At 43.1% G+C, this 20,532-nt stretch overlaps 1 protein-coding gene across 2 annotated transcripts; it reads right to left on the bottom strand.

The window, feature by feature from the left end:
* Positions 1-615: 615 nt before the first annotated feature.
* Positions 616-18,739, bottom strand: LOC147458204 (uncharacterized). 2 transcript variants are annotated; one of them, XM_086512910.1, is made up of 7 exons: positions 18,510-18,739; positions 12,167-12,286; positions 11,968-12,079; positions 11,358-11,473; positions 1,317-1,502; positions 1,061-1,209; positions 616-927 (listed from the first exon to the last, which is right to left on the bottom strand). In XM_086512910.1, the coding sequence occupies exons 1-7, from the start codon at positions 18,626-18,628 to the stop codon at positions 737-739; spliced, it is 993 nt and encodes a 330-aa protein (XP_086369036.1). In that variant the 5' UTR covers positions 18,629-18,739; the 3' UTR covers positions 616-736. The 2 variants fall into 2 exon arrangements, with proteins under 2 accessions (XP_086369036.1, XP_086369037.1); XM_086512911.1 differs by having other exon boundaries at positions 12,167-12,268; positions 18,510-18,736.
* Between the last annotated feature and the right edge of the window lie 1,793 nt (positions 18,740-20,532).

Here is a 20,532-nt window from a genome sequence, read left to right on the forward strand (position 1 = left end):
AAGGATTGGAAGTTACCCTACCCTCCAACTCATTGGTGGAGAGCCAAAACTTCACACTTGTACTTGGCTCTCCTTCCTGCTACTAAGTAGCATGACAAGTTTAACAGTACATGGTAAATACAAATGGGAAATTCACAGTGGTGGTGCTGCTTCGGAAATCTTTAGTGGTCTCCAACAATCTCCTTCTATAACATGTTCTTTCATACATCCTCCCCACAGCAGCCACATTGCATTAAAGAGGACTCAGATCCAACATTTATAACAGATGCCTCGCCAAGCAAGAAATTGTATGACAATGCTTTTGATTCTGCCTTGACACGTAGTTTGGTGTAGTCCTCTACAATCCCATTTACATTGTTCTCTCAGATTTCAACCACCCAAAAACAAATCACATAGGTTGTGACCTAGTGCCTTGTTAGATAATGAATCCTTTTTAGTATGTGGACTTGCCCAAATGCCACTCTCCAGAATGTCGAGTGGTCACACTTCCTTCCAAGGTCTCGTATCAGACATGGAGTCCTATCAAATGCACAGAGATCAAGAAGTATGCCGACTATGTTATTTGCTTCGATGTACAAAATGGCATTAAACAGACATGCTATTCCTCATCCGCAATTCATCTCAAGGACACTAAATCTTTCAAGAAAAATCCATGGATAGCTGCTATTAGCATGTTGATAGCATCATGACATTATGATATTAAATTACAAAGATTACAAGAAGAGCTGTAATACATTCAAGCATGTAATGTGAGCAAAGCCACATCCCTTAACTCAAATGCGCGAGGCTTTCCAGTGCCCTCAGCTTGAAATATAAGCTCAAGGTTGCCCCTAACTTCTATATCCACCTTAGTGGGTTGAACAGAGGATCCTTGCCGATGGTCACGTAGGTAGCAAACAACTTTAACATCAGCGACTGTATGAACACCTGTGTCAAGGAAGAGAGAATGAAATTAAAGAAAACAGATGCTTGTAGGTCAATTTCAATCCATGCTGCAAACAGCAATTTAAATTTTCATATTTTGAATGCAACACCAGGCCTTAGGAGCAGAAATATATACCTAAGAAAGCCCAAACACTCCATTTGTGGATTGCCTCATAGTGACTTATTTTCGAGCGCTTTGCTACAGCTAGAGCTTCCACATCCTGCATTGGACCTTTAAAACGCAAAAACTCTCCAAACAAAATCCCACCTTCACGGAGTTCCAATCTGTTCGCAACATGCAGGGCAGAATAGTGTCAAACTTTAAAGGCATGCTATTCATTATCTTAGCTAGTGCACATATGACAGCAGGGTGAATATGTTCGTGAACCTACCTGTCCCAAGTAGGGGCAGTACTGAGAACATAGTGTAGATGATTGAGTGGAGAGGTTGAAAGAATTCTTGCTGTAGAAATGGCTGTTTCAATTCCTAGAATGCTTGAAGATGACGCCTTCTTCTGAATATCCTGCCACCTATCATACGACAGCACTTCTGGCACCAACAAAATATCCTGCTCGGGCCTGAAATGGATGCAAAGTCACTCAATGCTGATGTAAATGCATCTTGCTAACAATCATAGACCCCGTTAATACTATTCTAAAAACAGTGGCACAGAAGCTCAATAATATATATACACAAACGAAGACTTCATCTGTCAACTCCTGTGCAGGAGCCATGAGAGATCAGAGGCACAGTAGAGGCCTGGGATCATGTGCGAGACCAAACTAATACAATCTTGGTGGATCTGATACGGAGTATGGGTACAAGATAAAAATGAAGTGAAAAACTAAAATCATCATCATCATCATCATCAATGCCTGAGGACGTCCGGCATCGGGTGCTGTCCGAAAAAACGAGAGAGAGAGAGAGAGAGAGAGAGAGAGAGAGAGAGAGAGACTCTCCATGCTGATAACAAGCAACATATACAAGTGACCAAGGGTGGTCCAGCATAGATCTGACATGCCCAATAAATAGACCCGCCGAGGTACACACAACTGTGGCTACTACTCACACTACCAACTGCTCCTGCACACGAGACCATTGGCAGAATCTCCACATGGGTGTGAAGTGCAGAGCTTTGGAACAAAGTAGAGATTGCATAGAGCTTTCAAAACCTTGCATTGTGTAAGACTTTGCATATTATTTCACGTGCACATGGCTCTGTGTGCCACGTGGATATGCTTCATCAACTTCCAGAGCCAATTTTCCCTTTCTTCCTAGATAGGGATGTCTAGAAGGATTAGTACCGGCAATTTTGAGCCTATTCGTAGGACTTGCATGTCCGGGCAAGTCCAGTAGATTAGATTTTCCAGTTTTGGAACTGTGCTGACGTGTCAAGCCACTGAAGAACGGAGCCAACCTTTAGATCTCGGCATAAAAAGAAGCAAGAGAAGAAGTAAAAGTTCCACCAACTTTTGGGACCCCGTCCAATGGGGCCTAGAGGACATAAAGGCATTAAAATAAAACTGGACCCACACACAAAAAAAAGAATAGCGTAAAAACTTATGCCGTGGCAGCCAATGTGGATCTCCGGATTTTGCACTGACTGATGACGTGGCAACCTGTACGGATTTCCGCTTTTTACGCTGGCTTGCTAAAGTGGCAACCTGAGCAGATTTCCATGATTTACGCTAGCAGCTTTTGAGCACCTGCTATTGAGCGAGTTGCTTTTGAGTTTGAAAGATTTTCATGTAACTGCTTTTTATGGCGAAGGGCCTTTAAATATGAGCCAAGGGCTCATTCTCTCGCATGCTTCAGTACGAAGCTGCAGAGGGTGGAGTACCGGCATTGTACTGAGTTCAAGTAATATAAAGAAATACCGAAAGGGGCGCCAAGGTTTGGGGCCGATACTCTTTGGGATGGAACTTCGCACTCCCCATGTTGTCTCTCTCTTTCAATTCAGTTGTTATTGAAGTGCTTAAAGTTGTTCAGTCTCTTCTTTTCCGTTGGCAAGTGGTGTCCGTCTTGTGACAGTGGTATCAGAGCTTCAAGCGTGTGCTTTTCTGAAAGCATGCCGGTCCCACCAAAGCAAACCGGTGCTTCCAAAATCTATTGGAATTTCATTCAAAGAATCCTCGTGCCTCAACCCCGAACTTGTTAGGCACTCCCTTACTTCATCGCGCATCGGGCGCACTCCCCTCTTCATCGCTCTGTCTTACAAGGCATAAGCCATAAAGATCACTTGCAAAGAAGGATCACGAATTCTTTTCAAGCCGTTGTTTTTCTCAGAGGTAGTGCCATGCAGTGGTGGATGTTTATAGCTACCAAGCTGTACACTCCAAGGACTTGGCAAGCTTTCAAGAAAAATTTTGCCCAAAGTTACATGCCTTCAGACATCTTCCTTCGGATTGCAGCTTCTGGCAGAGTAGGGTATCCTGAAATGCTTGCCATGGAAACCCTAGCAGATTATAACTTGAAATTTCTCGACATCTCTTCGTAAGTGTCTCTTGTCGAGTTGATAACCTTGGAGGTCCAGTGTGATTGCTGTCTTGGGACTACCATCGCCAGAGGAACATTGTCTGTCCAAGAGCTGATAGACTATGCTGTGGTCGGCTACAACCTAATGGAAGGAACCTAACCCTAATTTTTGGTGCAGGTTTCAGGATGGAAAGTCAGTCGACTTTTCGAGCTCAACTAATGTCGAGATTGTTTTTGTAAGTTTGAATTTTGTCTAAGAATCTGTTTGAGAACTTGTTTGGTGATCCCGTTTAGAATTTGTTTGAAATGGATGGTATCTGTTTTGAACCTGTATTGGTGCCGATTTGAATTGTTTGACTCTGGTTTTTACAACTGGTTTCAATGATTGGTGATTTTACTCTCGGGTGGAGTAGTGAGAAATGATGTTTCAGAATGCTTGCACATACTCATGGCCCAGACCCTTGTGGTTATTTGCAGGCGGAGTATTGAATGCTTGAAAAATATTGTTGTTGTTACTCCCGGCCCCGACCTGGATGGTTATGCGGAAGGAGTATTAAGAAGTCTGAGCAATGGTTACTCTCAGCACCTCCAAACGATACAGGCTGCGGTCTGGGGGGGCGTTTGGCTGTAAAAGGCCTCTATATCTCCCAGCCCGGACCTTTTTAGGTTATGCGGGAGAAGTGATGAGGGAGTCGTTAAATATCTCCTGGCTCGGACCTGTTAGGTTATGCGGGACGAGTGTTCATCAGCGGCTTTATGTTTTTACCTCTTGTAACATGCATATGTGAGCATTTGTGTTACATTGTGATGTGCCAACCACTGAATATTCCTTATTAGATGAGATATTTCTGGGAAGTCAACGACCCAAGATATCAAGAGTTCCGATCTGGAATGAAACTCCTTATTGGATGAGATTCTTTTGTGAAGCCAATGACCAAGAAATCAAGAGCTCCGATTTGGAATGAGAAAATTGATTGTTCCTCAGAATGTCCCTCGGAATGACCCTCGGAAATTTTTGAGCTAAATTGAGTTTTTTTGAAGATATGCTATAACCGCGGACGATTACTTTCTTTCAAGGAGGGATGTCACAAATTGCTGACATGTCAAGCCACTGAAGAACGGAGCCAACCTTCACATCCCAACCGACGGGCCTAAACCCTAAAAATGATCTAAATGTGATCTAAATATGATCTGAATGTGATGTGATGTGACTGTCGTCTTGGTGCAAGTCCTAGATTTGTGTCGTCTAGTGCATCGGTACTAGAGTCAATGTCTACTGAACTGGTTTATGGCTAATGTCTTATTGCACGCGTAATCAAGGGAGATTACAGTTCTTTCAAGAGGGGGGTATGTTACAAACTGATGGCGTGGCCGATCACCTGGACAATACGGGTGCTGATGTGGCAGCAAGAGGTACGGACAAATGATGACGTGGCAAATTGTACGACAAAATCTGGATTTTGTGCTGACAGGTGCCACGTGGCATGTTAGGTGCAACCGAATGAATGTTGTATTTTCTCAAGATTAGTGATCTTTATTGCTCAAGGTTCCTTTTAGTTTTTAGGGAAAGAGAGAGCTTTCCGTCTTGTAGAGTGCTGTGGTCACGAACAAAGTGAGTGGATATTGTGCGTGCAAGTGAATGAGACTGAGAGAAGGAGAGAGAAGAGATACGACACCCGAGAGGTTGTAAAACCCTCCTCCGAAGGCCCCACTCTCGTCGGCGAGAGTGGTCTACTTTGATTGCACAAAGGTGTACAATGCGTATGCAATGGACTGATGCAATGGGACTATGCCAATGACGACGACGGTGATGATGACGACGACTTGATGGCTGAAATCTGGGATCTTTTATCTGCTGATTTTCATGATCTTCTTGGTGGCTGAACATGACTGTTTTGGCTGCGTTTTGATGGCTGAAAATGGGGGAGCATCTGCAACCAACTTGGGGTGGTTCTGCTAATGAGTCATAGGCTGAAAACTGCGAGGATCTGCTGCACGCTGATTTGCTGCAGTTGACTAGCGTTAGTAAAAACGCTGGGAAAGCTGGTGGCTTGGGAGCAAAATCGCTACAATGCTGATGGTCTTGGCGATGATGCAAGGGGGAAAAGATGCGCGGGATCTGGTGTTGCCGCGGTACTGCAGGAGGACTCACCGGCTGAGGTCTTTCTCCAAAACGCTAGGCTCTGAGGGGGGTACTGCTGAGAAGTGACCTGTTGAGCGGGAAGCTCCTTCTTCCTCTTCTCCCAGAAAGTGCTAACTTGGGTTTGCTTATATATTAACTTAGCACAATTGCCCTACCTACTTTTGTTGGAAATTCACTTAAAAATAATAAGTGAAAATAACCAAAAATAGGAAAATAGGCTAAATGCACTGGAAAATTTCCCTGATTGAATCTGATGGATCCTGAAGGGAATACTGATGATCATGCTGTGTGCAACCGGAGGATATGCATCTAAGCTAAGTGACTGGGCATGCACGGTCTAGGAATAGATTCACAAAAGTGCCAGATCACTGCTAATCTAGACTTGACTGAACTGACTGAACCCTGCTGTGGTGTAGCTTGTCCACAGACACATAGGGTTGGGATGTGTCACGTGACATCCCCTCCTTTTCAAAGTGAGGTACTGGTACCGAACTGTATGGCGTCGAGGGAGATCGCCAACAGCATCCGGAATCCTGGAAGGGACTCTTCGCCGACCCACCCTGATGTGTGGGTCGTGCGGTACTTGAACTTCATAAAAGTCTGCAACGCTTGCTTCTTTGGGCCGCGCCGAAAAGTCTTCTGTGGCTCCTTTGATGCTTCAACTTCGTCTAGAGTCCTGCTTCTTTTGTCTTCAAGAATCTCCATAGCTAAAACTTCCTGAAACCATCTCCAACACAAAACCATGAACATACCCATTCCATGTAAAGTGAAGGAAAAAAATCTCGTCTTCGCTAAAGACTGTGTATGCAATGTAGATGAACATAGAGACGGAGTGACAACCCGTTCATCAAACACATGCAAACAATGCGATCGAATCTTTTCTGTTTGATCGAAATCAATCAATTGTGGCAAATCACAATGGAAATGCCCATGCTTGGTGCTCATACTATCATGTGCTCTTTCGGAAACTGTGTCATGCCAAGGAAGAGACATGGAATGTGACTTCCTTACATACATACTTTTCAGCTTTTCATGAAAAATCCGCATACATTCGTGCTCATCCATGAGAGAAACGTGCTCAACATACAATATGTCATGCCTAGGAAAAGGGATCACATAACGATGCTGACTAAAATACCAGAAACCTTCACGAATGAAACACTCGAACAATGCGTGCGTATCAATCATGCGAACACATAATACTTCCTGTAATGGCTCTTTGGACCAAGGCTCGAGAGCCAAGATCGGTTCTTCCTAAAGGATCGGATCGTCTTGTGGAGGTTCTTTGGACCTCGACTCTAAAGCCAAGATCGGATCTTCGTGATTGATCGAATCTACAACGAGGTTAGTTTCGCTAGGAAAAGCATCCACTAACACATCATCCTCATGAACAATCACATCATCTTCATGCAACTCATCATGCTTGTGAGAAATCACATCTTGATCATGCAAATCATCATGCTTGTGAGAAATCACGTCTTGATCATGCAAATCATCATGCTTGTCATTGTCATCCAAATCATTATGCAAATCATTGGCATCCAAATCATCATGCTTATCATTGTCCTTCAAATCATCATGCAAGTCATTGTCAATCAAATCATCATCATGCTTCACACAATCATGCAAATCCTGTGTTTCATGCTTTGGAGAAGAAGACACTGAGAGAGTCTCCTTTTCCCGAATCTCTTGCATCGGTGCCTGAACTTGAGAAAAGAGTCGGAACATCTCTTGCATTCGTGCTTTGTTCTCGCGGTAAAATTATGCTTGTCTTGCTTGGTTCTCTACTTGTCTACGTTCCATTTCTGCTTTTCTTTCTTTGAATTCACGATCCAATGTGGCTTGTCGTTCTTTGGCTTCCAAGCATGCTTGCTCACGCTCACGCGCTATGGCTGCCATTCTTGCGGCATTTCTTGCTTTGCGTTGTAAATTCTATTCCATAAACAACAATTCCAACTCCTCCATTGGAGTTAGTGCAATCAATGTCAGAGATGGGGAAGGGTCAGAAAAACCTCCTGGTGAGGAAAATTCTTCTTCGCCTCTCTCATGCTCATCACCTCCAAGCGAAGTATCCATTCCGCTTCGAGTGATGATCATTCTGAAGTCATGGGTTCTTGTGGTTTGGGTTCTTAAGTTCACGAGGAACTTGGGTTCTTGAGGGTCTTGGGTTCTGAAGTTCACGAGGAACTTGGGTTCTTGGGGGTCTTGGGTTCTTGAGGTTCTTGAGGTTTTCTTTCGCTTGCAAACCGCGTTGTTGAAGGATCTTCTCTTCACCCGAGTTCTACCCTTTTCTGCGGGCGCACCCCTTGGCGGCCTTGCGCTCACACCAAGGTTGCTTTTTCCCACCTCACGTCGATTGGCCGGCCGCTAAGTGCACGGTCCGCTCTCAATGAGTGAAAAGAGACATAAGGGGAGACTGGACAAGCCCTTCTTTCTTGGGATTCCTGTCACTCTTCAACAAAAGACGATTAGGAATCGCCACGCCCAAGTAAACTTGGGTTCGTGCGACCGCAACAAGAAAAAAAAATCTTGTGGTTCTTGTGGTTCTTCCCTTGAGTAATGTAGAACACTTCCAAAGCTCTGATACCAATGTTAGGTGCAGCGAAATGAATGTTGTATTTTCTCAAGATTAGTGATCTTTATTGCTCAAGGTTCCTTTTAGTTTTTAGGGAAAGAGAGAGCTTTCCGTCTTGTAGAATGCTGTGGTCACGAACAAAGTGAGTGGATATTGTGCGTGCAAGTGAATGAGACTGAGAGAAAGAGAAAGAAGAGATACGACACCCGAGAGGTTGTAAAAACCTCCTCCGAAGGCCCCACTCTCGTCCGCAAGAGTGGTCTACTTTGATTGCACAAAGGTGTACAATGCGTATGCAATGGACTGATGCAATGGGACTATGCCGATGACGACGACGACTTGATGGCTGAAATCTGGGATCTTTTATCTGCTGATTTTCATGGTCTTCTTGGTGGCTGAACATGACTGTTTTGGCTGCGTTTTGATGGCTGAAAATGGGGAGGCATCTGCAACCAACTTGGGGTGGTTCTGCTAATGAGTCATAGGCTGAAAACTGCGAGGATCTGCTGCTGTTTTGGGCTGAGAATTAAAAACGATGATGCTGTCCTGTTCTTGCCAAAAACGCTGGGCTCTGTATGCTCCAAAACGCTGATTTTCTGCAGTTGACTAGCGTTAGTAAAAACGCTGGGAAAGCTGGTGGCTTGGGAGTAAAATCGCTACAATGTTGATGGTCTTGGCGATGATGCAAGGGGGAAAAGATGCGGGGGATCTGGTGTTGCCGCGGTACTGTAGGAGGACTCACCGGCTGAGGTCTTTATCCAAAACGCTAGGCTCTGGGGGGGGGGGGGGGGGGGGGGGGGTACTGCTGAGAAGTGACCTGTTGAGCGGGAAGCTCGTGCTGCCTCTTCTGCCAGAAAGTGCTAACTTGGGTTTGCTTATATATTAACTTAGCAAAATTGCCCTACCTACTTTTGTTGGAAAGTCACTTAAAAATAATAAGTGAAAATCACCAAAAATAGGAAAATAGGCTAAATGCACTGGAAAATTTCCCTGATTGAATCTGATGGATCCTGAAGGGAATACTGATGATCATGCTGTGTGCAACCGGAGGATATGCATCTAAGCTAAGTGACTAGGCATGCACAGTCCACGAATAGACTCACAAAAGTGCCAGATCATTGCTAATCTAGACTTGATTGAACTGACTTAACCCTGCTGTGGTGTAGCTTGTCCACCGACACATAGGGTTGGGATGTGTCACGTGACATGGCATCAATACGGATTTCTGCAAAACGCGCTACCAGGCTGACGTGGCTGCTGTACGAAATTCCGCAAATTGCGTTGCTTGCTTTTTGGACAGATTTTTGATCAGTTGCTTTTGGAACACTTTGCTTTTGAGTTTGGAAGCTTCTGGGGCTCTGCTTTTTGGGCATCCCTTGTATCAATAAATAGACCGAAGGGGCCTCACTCTTCAGAGCATCTGGACACAAAGTCTAAGAGTAGAGGACCCCTCGGGAGTTGTACTTTGCTCAAGCATTAATATAAAAGAAATACCTAAAGGGGCGCCAGTCTATGGGGCCAATCTCTCTGACATCGGGCCGTGTCGACCAAATTGAACTGTGATTTTAAAGTTGTGAAGTATTTTAAGTGATTCTCTCGTATGTCGTGCCGGATTCCCGACTTGGGGTGCCCAAGCCTATGACACCTGACCCAGACCCTCGACCCTCAAGACCTAGTAAATGTCCCAAAAATAGGGAAAATAGAGGAAGTGGGGTCTACTGGCCCATAGGGTCCATGGGAAAGCGGGGAAAAATGCCCTAGGGGTACTCGAGCCTACATGGCCATGGAACCAAGCCAAAACCCAAGGCTAAACATGGCTAAACAGAACCCAACATGAGAAAACAACCTCACACTGGCCGGGCACAGCCATAAAACAGCCCTCACTTGTTTGTATGGTGGGCCCGTTGTAAAAGCCTTTTTTAAGGGCAGGCATGAGCCTTCTGCAGTGAAGATACTGTCACAAATTGCTAACGTGTCAAGCCACTGAAGAACGGAGCCAACCTGCAGATCCCGATCGAGGGGCCTTAGCCCTAAGAAGAAGAAGCAGAAGAAGCCGAAGCAGTAGAAGGAGCTTTACCAACTTGCAAAGTCTTGCCGAGTGGCCTATTCTAAAGAAGAGTTTCCGCCAACTTCGGGGACCCCGTCCGATGGGGCCCAAGTGACACAACGACAATAAATAAAGCTGGACCCACACACACAACGTAAAAACTTGATGACGTGGCAGCCACTACAGACACCCATGATTTGCGATGATGACGTGGCAGCTAGTACGGACTTCTACGAATTGCGTTGCTGACATGACAGGTGTACGGATTTCCGTAATTCATGCTGACACCTTCTGGGCAAGTTGCTTTTGGACCACATGCTTTTGAGTTTAAAGCTTTTCATGTAAACTGCTTTTCATAGGCCAAGGGCCTTTCAATATGTGCAAAGGGCTCAGTCTCTGGCACCCTTCCGAGTGAAGGTGCAGAGCGCGAGTACCGGCATTGTACTGAGTTCTAGTAATATAAAGAAATACCGAAAGGGGCGCCAAGGTTTGGGGCCAGTACTCTCTGGGGTGGAATTCCGCCACTCGGTGTTGCCTGTGCTCTCTCTCTTTCAGTTCAGCTATTGTTGAAGTGCCGAAAATCTGTTCAGCCTGTTCTTTTCCGTTGGCATGCGGTGCCCGTCTCGTGACAGATACTCCACAGCCAATGAAAAGATTCATGGTAGCTCCGACACCACAGAGACACTATCAGGCTTCTATACGACCATGGTGGCCACGGCCTTTCTTCACAAAGGGCCAGGATATCCAGTGGAGTTATCTGCCACGTGTGTGGCTCTTTACTCCTCCCATTTCGTGATTTAGCCATTGTATATTTATTTTGTAAGCATGAGAGAGTCTCCCTTATCCTCTTGTACAAAGTCTCCTCTTGCTAGGGGAGATGTAGCCCATTTGAAAGTTTCAATAAACTACTCGAAAGTGCAAGTCATACACTAATGCACTAAGATTACTCAATACAGGGTTAGATCCATCAACTCCGTAGTGATTACATTCTATGACATCTATTTTGATAGCCTTTTGACTAATCCTTCCAGTCTTATTTTTAACCATGTGTAGGGTAAGAAAAATCTTCTACAAAGAGTCAGGGTCAACTATGTTTTCAAGGAAGACAAAATCTGATACTCAGTAGCTAGTACAGCTAGATGGTTTCAAGCTAGACCGCCAGCCACCTTCCACAATAGATAAAGCAAGCAAACCTGGCCATCTCATTCACAAACACCACTTTGAACTTTATGAAATCCTTCGGCAGCATAACACCTCTTCTAGCCATGTATTGTGTCAGCACAGCTGCTTTGTCCTTAAGCTCTGTTACCTGAAAGGGAGTAAATATTCAAAGAAGAAACACCGTGTCACATCAAGAATCACTGTGGAAAAAAACCTTCAGATAAATAAAAACTATCAGCTATTTACCATATAATGATTGACATACACGACTTTCTTGAGGATTTTATTGAGTGTATATGTGGACCAGCAGTGTTTGTCAATTTACCAGCTTAAACCAATCAAACTTTGATCTTTTCAACAAGGGGGCAAATCTGGATTTGCTTTTGTGAATAAGATATTGTGATGCATGCATGGCCTCTGCAACAAATCAAAACTTACATTGATAGCTTTCTTTTAGGCCCACTTTTTAATCACTTTTAAATGTAAGGGTGGAATGGTTAAGTGTTTCCATTCCCTTGGTTCTCATGTGCAAGAATCTGGCATGTCATTACTGAAACCACAATGCTAGGTTCCACACACAATTGACTAGTTTTACAACAAATTGAAGTACTCCACTTTGATCTCTCACAAAAGGACACTCACAGCATTTGGGTGTTCTATCTCATTCCCATTAGAATCCGTCTCCAACCAGACACCACCACGGCCGGTTCTCACAGTACCTGACAATCCTTGAACAGAAAAAATGTACAACTCTCTGCACCACCCAAGTAAAATAATGAATGTAGGATCTTCTTGATTAGCTAAAACATAACCTTGAGACAAGCAATTTATATAGGCTTACTGTTCTGTTAGAAGGAGAACATCAAGGAGTTGATGTCCTCGACCTCCCGTGTCAGGTATGCGTAAGGCCTGGTAGATATTGCCCCCATACAACGCTCTAAATCTGCTCACAATACAACATCTGCTATTTTCAAGTCTCACACATACAAATCAGCTTCAGATTAAACAATGACAATGCTCAAAAAAATTCCACAAGCAATGATATGCTAAAAAATCTACTTGTGGGCACTTTGGAAGCCTGGATGATTCTACAATCACTTCTAGTCGGCTTCAGCACTGACACGTAGCCGGCTTTCAATGAAGGAAAGTGTGCGAAAAGCAGCGAAATACCTATGCATCTAAATATGGCTTTCTAGTATAGTGATTTGTCGCTCCCCACATAAATACCCATAAAGCATTAACAACTCGTTCCCCAGCTTCTTGGGATGCAAATAATGCATTTAAATTTTAACCACACATAACTAGATGAACCAACAGAACCTAGTTCACAAGTTAAGTAAAAAGCAAGTCATAAATACATGGCAGGCCTCCACCAGACATTTGCATTCTCAATGCCGCGAGCAAAGGATGATAAACGTGACATAAACATCACTTCTTGCTTGGTTGCTGCAAGAATGGAAAATGGGCCGTATACGGCGGAGGGAAAGTAGTTATCAAAGAATTCAAAAATCCACCACCGAGTGCATCACCACCATGAACCACCCTTTTACATATGGTCGTTTTGTGGCAACTACACCCCTCTTATGAGTCATACAAGAGTCCCATAAGCTAGTTGTTACCCAGAATGAAATGTAACCTTCAGATGTGCTGATTTGTCCTCTAGATCAGCAAGTACTGTGATGTGCGCTCACCACCTCAAGAAGGCATGACGACGCTCCTTCGCTGCCCTGGAGGAGCCTACTGAGGTATCTCACTGACTGCGAAGCACGATTTTTTTTTTAAAAAAAACATACGTACGTCCAAATGTTTTTTTTTTTTTTTTTTTCGTGCTCTGCTGATGATTATGACCTTTGAGTGCATAGTGCGGTTTGCAAATAATGATGCCAAATTTTCAAAGCTTGATAGTAATGATGACATCATCATCGTGCTTTGATGATGATGATGACCTTTGAGTGCAGTGTGCGGTTTGCAGTACTTTAATATTAAAGTCCATACATCAGACTTCAATCTTGGATTATCATTATGTGGGTTAGGTTTGTGTCTTCATTGTTCAGTTAGAGTCGTGGACTCTAGTTTTTGACATTTGTAATGGTCTTATTGTTGATTTGCTAGTCTTTATTTGAAGTCTTGGTGAATGCATAAGTAAACATATGAAGTACTCTCAATTTTCAGCTTTGTGAAAAAAATAACGAATTTTTATGCACCTAAGAACTTAATCAATTCTGCACTACGTACCTTACGTACTGAATTTGTATCAAACACTACATACCTAACAACCTTGCCATAAACTCAGCAATTGAGGCTAGTTTCATCCTTTTCGAAGGTTTTAGAGTTTTTAGGTTTTCGGCCAAACTTATGGTTTTTGTACTGTTCTGTCAGGTGCAACGGAATTGAAATGGTTGATAAGATCTAGACTTTACACTTCCACAAAACTTTACTTCTTTCCTTGCTTGAATGAATTTGCTAGTCTTTATTTGAAGTCTTGGTGAATGCATAAGTAAATCTATGAAGTACTCTCAGTTTTAGGCTTTGTGACAAAAATAACGAATTTTTATGTACCTAAAAACTTATTCCATTCTGCACTACGTACCTTACGTACTGAATTTGTATCGAACACTACATACCTAACCACCTTGCCATAAACACAGCAATTGAGGCTAGTTTCATCCTTTTCGAAGGTTTTAGAGTTTTTAGGTTTTCGGCCAAACTTATGGTTTTTGTATTATTCTGTTAGGTGCAACGGATTGAAATGGTTGATAAGATCTAGACTTTACACTTCCACAAATCTTTACTTCTTTCCTTGCTTGAATGTGTGCTACTTAGCACCAATGATGGTTCCTTTTAGAGAGAGCATGTGAGTGTCACAAACTGCTGACATGTCAAGCCACTGAAGAGCGGAGCCAACTTGCAAATCTCGGCCGAGGAGCCTAAACCCTAAGAGGAAGCAGCAGAAGAAGTTTCACCAACTTACAAAGTCTTGCCGAGTGGCCTATTTTTAAAGAAACTTGTGGGACCTCATCCGATGGGGCCCAATTGACATAAAGGCATTAAAATAAAGCAAGACCACACACACATCAATTCCTTGCGAGTAGCTGATGACGTGGCACTACTGTACGAACAGCCTGGAATTCACGCTGACATGGTGACGTGGAAGCTTTCCGCGTTTTGCACTGGCAGGTGCTGACGTGGCAAGTGTACGCATTTCCATAATTCACGCTAGCAGCTTTTTGGGCTCAACATTTTTGGGCCTGATGTTTTTGAGTTACCCCAATACCTCAAATGCGTACTCTACTAACTTGAAAGGGGAATGTCGCCACGGTAACTCTTCAGAATGAAGCACCTCCGGGGCTGATTTGATGCAGCTTTGGATCCATTTTAATATGGGGTTGCAGATGGCCACCAAGGGGTAGTTCTAGGGCTGAATTGCACTCCCGATGTGAGAGGAATGAAGGGCTGATGGCTGGCTGCAAAAACGCAGCATATCTGACACGCTTAGCAGGGCTGAAAATGCAGCGGTTGATGGAGCAGATGATGGACAGCGATGGGAGCACTCGATGCGATGAGGGAATGGCCAGGAAGAGGCTCGATGGGCTGCCGAATTGTCTGGGCTGCAGAAGGGAATTTGCGGTAGCAGATGCGCGGCTTCTTTGGCGAGGAACTAGGCCAAAAACACCAAAACGCTCTCTGTTGGGTTGATTTCTGTGATGTGGAGTAAAAACGCCAAGGGCGCTGCAGCCTGCAGGATGCACAAAATGATCGGCTGATCTACAACTTGCATTCGAAAACTAATGAAAAAACGCTAGGCTGGGTGCTCCTTTTATGTTGACTTTTTGGGTGACAAGTCGAGAAAATGTGCAAAGGTCGGGAACATGTGCAAATGTGCGCGTCTGTGAGTTTCAGGCGGTTGAATGGCCATAACTCACTGACCTATGAACCATTTGACAAGAGGTTGGACCAACACGTTCCTCTAGCCTAGATCTACATGCAGATCATGTCAGATGTTGTTACACACACTCCAAGCCAGAAACTCAACAGCAACACAAACAGAAACTACAAAATCATTGAACTTGGAGAGAGAGAAGAAGAAGAAGAAGAAGAAGAGGATTTTAACGTCATAGGAAACTATCCCAAGAGACCTTAAAAGACCTATTTGACGAGAGTTGAACTCATTGAGCGAGAGAGAGAGAGAGAGAGAGAGAGAGAGAGAGCATGGCGAAGTTTCGAGCCAAGACGCACTGGCCCCAAAGACTAGCGCCCCTTCCGGTATTTCTTTATTATTATGCTCGCAAAGTACAACTCCCAAGGGTCCAACTCTCTCCGAGACTCTACGCCCAGATGCTCCCAGAGAGTGAGTCGTGACCCTAGGGGCAGTTATAAATAGTACAAGGGATGCCCAAAAGCAGAGCCCAAAAGCACCAGTTTCCCACAAATCACGGAATTCCATACATCTGCCATGTCAACATGTCAGTGCGAATTGTGGAAATCGGTCGTAGACTTCAGGCATTCTGTATTTTGGGTTTAGGCCCCGCGGTCGGTGCTCCTAAAGTTTGCAGGGGACTAGGATTTTTTAAAATCCCTTATTCTTTTTAAGTTATAGGCCACTCGGCCAATCTTTCTGGGTTCAAAACTTCCTCTGTTCTTTGCGTTCCTTTTCTCTTGTCCTCTCGGCCATTCCTTTCCAGTTGGGCACACCACGTCATCACTTTGTGACATTCCCCCCTCTTGAAAAAATTGTAATTGTCCTCGATTCACTTCAAAATAGCCATAGGACATAAATTTTCTTTATTAGACAGACTCTATGTACCCATGCACTAGACTCCACCAATCTAGCACTATTACAAAGACAATAGTCACTGATCAATCACATTTCTGTTGAGGGTCTCAAACACAAATCAAGATCATTGTAACCTATTTAGCAATCACATCTAGACCGCGCTAATTTTTCAAGGATGTCTTGATCTACTAAATCTTATTACTATCAGAGACATATCCTTTCTTTTCATATCCTTTCTTTTCACTTTCTTCACACATTTCAATCAAGCAAACCATGCCCATGACCATCCCCACAAGACAGTACATCCACATAGCATGCACTTCCCAAAATCACACACTTAGTTCACATTGAACACCGTGCTTCAATCACTCAATCTAGTCATCTCATTCCGTCCAAAACTCTTGATGCACCTAGATCAATGTGCAACCATCTCATCATTCCAGAACTCTTGATGCACTCACAACAGTATCTAGTCATCTCATCCAGATAGACATCTTAATGTACCAGAATCTCATTCAGTTGACGTGGGGAATGGATCGTCGGATTGCTCTAACTACATGCACATCATGCCAGATGCCCACCGTAGTGTAGTAACATCTGCCAAAACGGGTGTACAAACTATTTATGCAAGAGGGTTCCAAAACTGGAAAACCTAATCTAATGGACTCGTTCGGACACGCAGGTCCTACGAACAAGCTCACAAAAATTGCCGGTACTAATCCTATCTAGCAATAGGGGAAAATTGGCTCCGGAAGACGTCGAAGCATGTCCATGTGGCACATAGAGCCATGTGCACGTGACATACAATGAGGAAATGCAAAAGTTTGTGGAAATTCTTGAAGGCTTTTGCCACAACAGTGGTCTCCCAGTAAATGTATCAAAAACAAAGCTGATGGTTCTATGCACAAAGCAATCAGAGACACCACCGATAGTTTATTACATGGGACAGCCCATACAAATCGCGAATACCTTAGTTACTAAGGAATCAATGTCCCTACACATCATAAATGGCACACATGCGCTCATCGTCAAGTAGCCGCAAGGAAAAGCAAATACCATCGCTTTGAATATGACTACAACCGTATAGATACCAAGGGCTGGAAAGTACGATATATGGTTTTTAATGCTTGTGTTACAAGAAATGCTATATGGGGTGGAAATATGGGCATGGATTGAGAAGTTACAAAAAGCTTTTCTTTGCAAACATTTAGGTGTCAATGGGCCTAGATCGGCTTCTACTTTTGGAAAGCCGATCTAGGCCCATTGAAATCCACGCTTTGATTCGGATACTTACATATGTCACATGAGTACGCCACATGGCGAATGAAAGGCTGCCTAGGAAGGCTTGGGATGCCAGCACACACCTACCTAAGAAAAACTCGAAAAGCAAGGTGCTCCCGTTGGGGATGGGCACTTGATATCCGACAGTGGTTCAAACGATGGGGGGTAGAATCTCGATGCTTATTTTAAGATGACACTTGAGGAAGTATTCATGCTTTTTAGCTTTTCAACTGGCCCTTTTACCGACCTATCAAGCAAAATGCCAAGAGGAGAAAAAGAGCATCAAATTGACATATTATAGCACATGCATTCACCCAACATGCTGGGAGATGTATATGTAGAAGGATGCACACACACAGCCATACATAGCTAACCCGCTGTCAATGATCTTTAAGCGAAGTATTGCAAGACTTCGCACTCGATCACATACTCTAGCCATCGAGACACATGCATGGAGTCGACAAACATGAGATGCAAGGCTATGTAGGATGTGTACACTACAGTGCACGGAATCCGAGGCGCTTGTGATGATGGTATGCCCAGGGTATGCACGCATACGGATGGACTTTGATCTCCCATTTGAGGGGCCGCTCAACCATGTTTTGGTCAATGCCCCCATATCAGTAGTGAAGACCCTCATCACCTGCATGTTCTGTTGTCAAGAGTCACCCCCCATCCCACACTGCTAAGGTAGATCTCTGCATTGCAGCTACCCCCTTTCCCTTGACGGGAAAGGAGACTCATTATATGCTTTGTTCAGTCTGATGGGTCATATTTGGTCTACTACAGACGATAGTAAACTACTCTCTCTCTCTCTCTCTCTCTCTCTCTCTCTCTCTCTCTCTCTCTCTGTGCAAGGACCTTCTTCAAACACTGCTTATTAATCTACTCCATCACTTTTTAATCTAAAGAATACGTCTCCACTATATTTAAAGTGAAACTGCAGTATTTTGATGAATGCATCGTGCAGAATGCACAGAATATCAAACCTAGCACAAAGATCCATGTAATCCACGTTGATTGCTGAAATCATTACCACAGTGCAGTCTACATGATGCATCTCCGTGCAATCTACTCGAAACAATATGCAAACATGAATCGGGAAAGAAATGCCATCAACGGGACTTACGATCTGCCGACATTGAGCTTTAGAAGGCCATCGCTGCCAAGTTGCGGGGAAGTGCGCCTACGGAAGAGCAGCTGGATGGCCCGGACAACAGCCATGAAGATCACGAGGTCGAACCACATGCCGCAGATGTTTGACTACACACAGACAGCTTCAGCGAGCCTTAGACTTCTCCCACGACACATAAACGAGATGGAATTTGCAGCTGCGGGTGTCATTTATCGTGTGCAAGAAACGAAATAACGACGGCACGGTCCACTGCTTGGGTTAAAGTATTCCGAAAATTACCAAAATACCCCTCTAATTTGTGGAAATTCCCAAAATACCCCTCAAATTACAAAAATTCCCAAAATACCCTTGTATCTATTTTAGCTGGATTGTTCACGATTTCTTAATCTTTATTCCTTTATGACAATGTATATCCGTTTTTTAGTGCTTAGCATGTAATTTGTCACAAATTACCTCCCAAAAACAGACAATTATGTCTAAAAATAATGAAGCAATTCATCTCCAAAGCCTACATAACCAGCTCAAATTCTAGTTTTAGTATCTTGTATTCATAGACGATCAGTCTTCTTATGAAAAGTTATAGTTTTTTTAATTTTTGGATAAATTTACTCTCACAACCAAGGGTATTTTGGGAATTTTTGACAAAATATGAGGGGTATATTGGGAATTTTTGAAGTTTGAAGGGTATTTTGGGAATTTCCACAAATTAGAGGGGTATTTTGGTAATTTTCCCTAAAGTATTTTACAGTCACTATCTAATACTATTGCACAGTTGGATACTATGGATGCATAGAGAATGTCATGAGAGGAGGATGCCATGGCTGTAAATGGCATTCCTTGGGATCTACGGTTGAAATTAGGTGCCGCAGATTCACCCTACTCTCGGCCATCGGATTACAGTGTTTTGTTATTTGCATTAATCAGCAAATAAAAGTAGACATGAAATTATGAACATCGTGAGGAAGAGAGAGAGAGAGAGAGAGAGCTTGTGCTTCCTTTCCATCAAAGCATGTGAGCTTCAACACAAAACCACAAGAGGGGTTAAAATTTTTTCAAGTTCATTGTTCATAATCATATCTTATTTGACTACTATTTGTATTGTGTATTGCTCCATTCTTTATGTTTCAAAGAAAACAAAACATGCATGCATGAGGGAGTTTGTAGAGACCTCCCCACTTTTTATAATACATTAATACATGCACTAAATTTTTAATGTGTTCGTTTATTGCATTATTGATTAGGAGTAAAGGCCTTTCTATTCTAGCTCATTATGATCAATTGGATATTGTTTGGCTTGACCTTTGTCACATTTTTGGATTTCTAGTGGATGTTGGATATGGATGCAACCTTCCATGCATGGAACAATTTCGCTTTGATCCCCATTTTCTTTAGGTCTCTTCAAAATAAGAGTATCTTTAGACAATTTTTTGCAACAAATTTTTACTCGTTGGAAAATTTCAAAACTTGGCTCAAGAAGACCTTATTCGGTTAAGTTTAGAGCACAATCAACACAACTAATGATCACTCTTATGCTTTCAATAACGTGTTTTTCTTTTCACATCTAACATATATATACATGGTTTATCTAGCCCTTTTACCATCGATTGCAATGATTTACCTTCAAAAAGGCAACAATAGTAACACACACTTTGACCATTGTTTAAAATCAAGATTACATTACCATTATCAAAACATGTACTACCCTAGTTTTCATGTCTATGAACTTCCACTAACCATAGGAATGACTTATTAAGATTAGGTTCCAACCACCTATACAGTTACCATCAGAATCTTTACGTTTATAATGTCCATTTGACAATAGACATGACCTCAAAATCGACCATTGAAAGATATAGCACCAATCCCCTACACATGCATAGGAGAATATACATCCAAGACACCTTAACATTTACAATTCTTGATCACCTTTTGCAAATATTTTGGTTTCAAAAATGTGAGGCAAATTGTATGTGTGATGAGTGCTAGATATCTCTGTCATGTGATTTGATGATGGTTA

This window comes from Adiantum capillus-veneris, chromosome 5 (assembly GCF_014529385.1).
Source record: "Adiantum capillus-veneris isolate H3 chromosome 5, ASM1452938v2, whole genome shotgun sequence".
Taxonomy (NCBI): domain Eukaryota; kingdom Viridiplantae; phylum Streptophyta; class Polypodiopsida; order Polypodiales; family Pteridaceae; genus Adiantum; species Adiantum capillus-veneris.

What these genes read in the sequence shown, in the direction of transcription:
- LOC147458204 (XM_086512910.1), bottom strand. Translation starts at nt 18,628, where the DNA reads ATGTGGTTCGACCTCGTGATCTTCATGGCTGTTGTCCGGGCCATCCAG. An exon ending in TTTGTGAATGAGATGGCCAG is followed by an intron (nt 1,503 to 11,357) that starts GTTTGCTTGCTT and finishes CATCCATTTCAG; the next exon opens with GCCCGAGCAGGATATTTTGT. An exon ending in ACTGCCCCTACTTGGGACAG is followed by an intron (nt 1,210 to 1,316) that starts GTAGGTTCACGA and finishes TGTTGCGAACAG; the next exon opens with ATTGGAACTCCGTGAAGGTG.